The sequence below is a fragment of the Antrostomus carolinensis genome, unplaced genomic scaffold, assembly GCF_000700745.2.
Source record: "Antrostomus carolinensis isolate BGI_N321 unplaced genomic scaffold, ASM70074v2 scaffold16568, whole genome shotgun sequence".
Classification (NCBI taxonomy): Eukaryota; Metazoa; Chordata; class Aves; order Caprimulgiformes; family Caprimulgidae; genus Antrostomus; species Antrostomus carolinensis.
This window is the reverse complement of record NW_010335132.1, coordinates 14843-20974: the sequence shown is the minus strand read 5'-3', so window position 1 is coordinate 20974 and position 6132 is coordinate 14843. Positions and strand designations below refer to the sequence as shown.

The window sequence follows — 6132 nt, the reverse complement described above, 5'->3', positions numbered from 1 at the left end:
ATCCCTGACATTCTGTGATTCTGTGTGATTCGCTAGGCAATTAAGCTAAAAGACAGCTCTTACTGAAAGCACAGCAAGAGCTATTTTGGATTTCCCTTTTTATGATTACCTATCTATGATCTGCTACAGAGCCTGAGCTGATTTCTCACTTTTCAGCTGGGTGGTAGTGGCGATGCAGACTCTTGCTTTCCCCTTCTAAAAGTCCCTGTATGTTATTTTTCAGGATTTACTCCAAGAATCATATTAGAGTAAACTTACAAACTGAGAGGATTCAATCTGGCAATTAAATCCTAATGTGAGATGCATAGATCAGCATGGTGGGAGAAAAAATTTAAGGTAGATAAATGCACACTTTGCCATCTTTCCCCTTTTGAAAAGATTACATCAAGAACATCAACAGATACTTGCTAGGTACTTGCTTTCTGATTTGAACGTATCTGTGACACCTGTTACATTGTCTTATAGCTTATCAAATCCTCCCTTCTTAAATGAACTGCCTCTGTACAACACAGGGGGATTTGCTGGAATTTCAACATGGCTACCAGAGTACACCACTCAGTTCTGGTTAAGAAAAACAGGATAACTACAATAAATTTAAAAAATGCCTTCTAAGATACTTAAATATTCTCAGAAGGTATTCAGTGAGAGCTACAGCGAACTGGAACTCTAGCTTCCTATACAGGAAAAAACACAAAAATATCCAGACTTACACATCTTTAAGTTTGTAGAGCACAGTAAACCACTTTTTAAGCAAAAACAGAACTATTTCATTATATAAGAAGGTTTGGTCACTAGCATCACAAAAAGCCCTCATATAAATAAGTAAAATTGATTAGTTCAGGAGTAAATGCCAATTAAATTCTGCCAAGCAGTGATAACCAATTACAGAACACTTATGCAAAGGAATTTCACAAGAACTTTAGCAAATTGACCAGAAAATATCCTCAGTGTAGACAGCAGACAGGAACAAAAAACACGGGGAAACCCAGAAATGCATAAACTGTTTTCCCTTGTGCTTGGCTAGGTCAACTATTTTTTTTTTTTTTTTTAAGTAATGAAAGAGATACTAATTTAAATAAAAATGCCCAAATCACTGCTTTATCTGGAGCAGTCACTCAATTAAATACAGTGATAACCCTAATCGTTGCAGAGAAGTATCACCATCACCAACCAACTGAACACCAAAGTCTTGGAATCCCAAGATCAGCTGCCTAACGCAGCTCTGAAGTCACTGAAGAGAACTGAGCTGACAATGCAAAGAGCTGAGGTGCTCTCTCAGTCAGTCAATACAGTGAGAAATATATATCTGTGCCTATATGTGTATACACACACTTACAAAATGATTTCTCAAAGAGACTTACGTTTTTCTTAAATCCAAAATAGGCACCAATAAACGTCAGTGGTACAGATATGCAAAACCAGAGTGCCAAAATAGCAACCAAAGTCCCAAATGGGATAGCTGCTGAAGAGCCTTCTCCCCAGAGAATGAGGTTCATGATAAAAAAATCTGCAAACACAATTCTGAAAAAATACATAAAACACTTAAAGCACAGAAACACTCTTTAATATTTAATTATGTTAGCAAAACAATAGTACTGTATTAAGATTTTGGTGTAAATCTCTGTTAAAACCAAATGACACACACAAAATATCAAAATGAAGAGGTCAAAGTAGCAATTATTTATTAATCTAGTGGGATGGAACTCCAGCAGGAGCTGATGTTCCAACTAAGCAATTTCTAATATATGCCTGTCTTAACTACACTTCAGGGTAAGACTACTTGCTGTGATTAAGTAGAAAAGTTTATCACAGTGGTTATACAGTATGTGACACTATGTAAGGCCAACGACAGTGTGGTCAGAGAAACAGTCTAGAGAATAAAAGAGAGCAATGAAAAAGTGTGCCTGTCTAAAACTTACTGCTGTGATAATGTTCTTTCTTAATCAACCCTTTCACGTGGCAACAACAAACAAATGCTTACTAAAAAACACACCTAAGGAGGATATACCATTAACATATTCAGCTTTCTCAGAAGTGCTGTGATACCCTTGTAGGTTCTGGAATAAAGGGGTGATGCAATAAGCTATACTTGTACAGCTGAAACTTAAAAATTAGCTATGCATATCATAGAATCAATTTAATTCTTTTAATCATGGTGATATTCTCAACTTACCCAGGACAAAGGAATGATGTCAGCAGGACATTTGTTTTCCATTTCTCACCCCCAAATGCTGTATTAAAACATGTGACAGTCATCAAAACGTGCACTACGCTCACAACTATTAATTTTCCAGTCCATTTACCTGTTATACTTAGCTTGCAAATACTCAAATAATGTGCTATCATGCCCAAGATTAAAACAGTAAACTAAGTCTTCAGTAATAAAACTGAATTCCCTCATCATAGTGCTTAATCATAGAGTTTCAATGCATAGAAAAACCACAGATCAAGGTCAGGAAAAGTATCCAACTACATAAACTGGGTCTCTTACTATTTTATCTGCTAAAAGAAGGAAACAGATTTGTAGTACTTTTAAGCCTTTAAAAAACAGTTTAAACCTGGAGTGATTAAGAAGTTTAAGCTTTCTAGCATTTGGCTGCAGGTTTCAGTAGGAAAAAATACATCAATTCGTGAAAGGCAAGCTTAACAGTTATCTTGAAATAATTCTTGTCTACAAATCTTACAAGAAAGTCAGGACTAACAGGCTTATGGGAAGTAGTGATGTTCTCTTGAATCTCAACAGCATTAAGCAATGGTGATAGCAAAAGGCCAAAGATAGCTTTATTAAGAAAATCTTTATGAATTTGCACTCTGCTGATAAAAATTCTAGTCAGCACACTTTGAAATGAAAATATCCTGCTGGAATTCAGTGAAGCTGACAATTTCATTTGAGCACTGCCATAATGACATGCTACTTTACATCAAGAACCAGAAGTTATTATGGTTAAAGTGATTTTAATTAAGTTTTTATTTCTTCATAAAATCTTGGTAGAACATAGCACTGGTTATTAAGATTAATCATTTAATTTCAACTCAGGTTTCACTTTTTAAATGCAATGTTGAAAAAAAACAACCAACCAACGAAACCCCCAACAAACCATTTTAAAAACTAGATATCCATTTCTGCTGCATTTTGGTTATGTCTCACATTATTTGTACACTCTAAGAAGAAACATTCATGTTTACATACACTACACAGGGTATGGACCACCTCGTGCTACAACAAGAATATCTCTGGATCAGCCACTCATTGTCTTAGTGGTTAAATGATTCAATATTCAAGTATAAACTAAATGATTCCCAAAAAGTATAATATGAAATGTGATTATTATTAGCTACATCTCCACCAAAGAGATGGGGATTCAATTTACTATCAATACACTTCAAAATACCCTTCAAAACACACAATATACAGCATGATAGAAAGAATAATTCTGTCTGCAATTATGCTCTTAATCCTAAAGTTTCCTTCCTTTTAAGTCTAATTGGCTTGAGGATTAGGAAAACAAATAGTTCACTATCACATCACTACCACCGTGGAAAAACTCCTTACAAAATACAAACCCTCTGTCTCGAATGGTTCTCCACACATGAAAATTACAAAATGGTTAGAAGAAAGATTGCCAATGCCTCCTGACAGGCTGAAGCTCAGAAATAAACTCCTCCAACCCTCTATGTTCAGAACTAAAATAGTCCAAAAAATTCAGCTCATTCATCATAAAGAGTCTTTTACCTTGAGTAAGGTAATTAAAACAAGCTCTATGCAGAATGGTATGCTTCACCTTAAAATAAACCAGAGGGTACATGGGAAAACTGTTTCAGGCTGGTGGGCAGGCCTTGAAACAATAGCTAGCTGGGATCAGTGAAGGAAAACAGTATCAACTAACCACTGTCAGGTCTCCAAACACCACTGGGTTGATTTCTACAACTAAGGAACACATCATAATCCTTCCCCATGCATCTCTGCCACAGTCTGATAAGCACCATTCTCCCAAAGACCTAGGAACTAGCTAAAAAGGGGTGACAAATCTCAGGCATGCAAGAACTGAGGTTCATGATCTAGGTAAAAACCAAACCAAACAACAAAATATGACCAAGCAACATCAATGGCTAAAACTAAATGCAAGTTAACGCCACCCCCCTCTAACTGTAGGAAACAGAAGTACAAAAATGTCTGGTGCAAAGAGCTTAGTACTAGTAAAATGGAATTTGCTTCCCAATTCCATAAATACATAGTAGCACGAGCAATTCAGGGTCTTTAGGCATGACCACATCAAAACCAATGTGGTCACTGTCAGTGTGCTATATGTTTTCTGTTGCTAAGGTAACTCTATTTCCCCAACCTGCCCTGATGGAAACTACACGCAGTAACTGCAAAATAAAAATCAGTTTTGTGATTATAATTTATTTAAATAAACTTAAGCCTTGTCATATTAAAAAACTTTTACTCACATTTGTAGAATCTGGCAGCAACATAACCAGCTGGAGTTCCAAGCAGTACCCACAAAACTACAGCACAGGTCATTAGAGCTCCCCGGTTGGCAGGCGACAGAAATCCCAGGCAAGCAAAAACTATGCAGCAGAGATGCACAATTTTAGAAAGTAAACAAACATTTGACTTAAAGCCAGTACATCAGGTGTCTTAAAATCTGCTCAAGACTTTTAAGAAATTTTTAGACAAAAACCCTATAGTGCTATTTTTACCAGAACCATGCAATTAGCAGTGAAAAACCCTCTGTACTCAACTAACTCCTCCCCACTTCATTACTTACACAGGGTAACAAAAGTCATTATTAAGATCTGTGTGCCAGAGCCTAGAAAAACAGACAACAGCATTCCTTTCCTTGGGGGTCTGAAAATATCGCCATGAACCAGTTTCCAGCCAAATTCTTCTTGAGCATCTTCCTGTAAAGGAAATACACTTATTTTAATACAGTAGATTGCCATTTAAATAGCCTGTTACAGAAATACATTTAGCTGAAAAGATTACATTCCAAATAACTTTTAGGAGGTGTATTTTAGACTTACAGTGGAATCCATCTGATTGTATCTTGCAATGTCTTTATGTAGCGTCCTCAACATAATCATAGCTACCATTCCGGACAGAAAGAGGACAATCACCAAGGAATTCATAATACTGAATTAGGGAGGGGAAAAAAAAACAACAAATAAAATCTTTCAAATTGCAATGTAAACACTTCAATATGGTACATTTGAAGACAAATGGTTTCTTCTCACCTAAACCACTGAATGTGAGTGTGAGGCATGGATTCCAAAATATAATCCCATCTTGATGCCCACCTTATATTTTTTTCTTCCTGAAAGAGTAAACACATCAGTTTCAGATACAGTGAATATCCAATTTGTAAATCTACAAGTTGATGTTCATGCAAAGCAATCTTAAATCTCATGACAAATTGGAAATTTCATGTTGTACCAAAATATTTTCTAAATAGTATTGAGCACTCATGCCTTCTTAAGACGTGAAGGCCTATCAAATTAATTTAATTGTGCTTCCTCCCTTCAAGAATTACATTAATTCATCTGGAATTCAAATGACTAGCAGAAAAATAAAAGAACATGCATTTTTAGCATATGTAGTCAACACCACAGATACTTAGAAACTAAGCTCTACTATACAGTCTCTGGCATAATATTCCACTTTCTAGCTAGTGCTCTGTCCAAGTTATCCTTCGCTTTCATACAACCTTGTTTCAGTACCAACTACCAATCCAGCTGCAGTATAAAGCTGAATGTAAGACAGACTGGGAGACAATACTATAGAACTTACACTGTCAGTAGAGGGAAACAAATTATTCCTTCAGGTATTTCAATGGATTATACTTATTCAGACCGAACACTCATTGATCAGAAACATTTCAAGACAAACCCCCACTTGGGCAGGTGTCAAGAGGATGGGGTCAGACTCTTTTCAGTGGTGCCCAGCGACAGGACAAGGGGTAACAGGCACAGACTGGAACACAGGAGGTTCCATCTGAAAATGAGGAAAAACTTCTTTCCTGTGAGGGTGCCAGAGCACTGGGACAGGCTGCCCAGAGAGGTTATGGAGTCTCCTTCTCTGGAGATGTTCAAAACCTGCATGGATGCTTTCCCGTGCAACCTGGTGTAGGG

General features: G+C 36.7%; 1 protein-coding gene across 1 annotated transcript in view; it reads right to left on the bottom strand.

The window, feature by feature from the left end:
* Window positions 1–1361: 1361 nt before the first annotated feature.
* Window positions 1362–6132, bottom strand: part of LOC104529986 (transmembrane 9 superfamily member 2) — a gene marked incomplete at both ends in the record, with an annotated part of 15684 nt that continues 10913 nt past the window's right edge. The window contains 6 exons of the mRNA XM_010174446.1: window positions 1362–1521; window positions 2174–2231; window positions 4453–4572; window positions 4773–4905; window positions 5029–5137; window positions 5239–5318. Coding sequence (XP_010172748.1) covers window positions 1362–1521; window positions 2174–2231; window positions 4453–4572; window positions 4773–4905; window positions 5029–5137; window positions 5239–5318 — 660 coding nt within the window. The remainder of the gene's footprint in view (window positions 1522–2173; window positions 2232–4452; window positions 4573–4772; window positions 4906–5028; window positions 5138–5238; window positions 5319–6132) is intronic.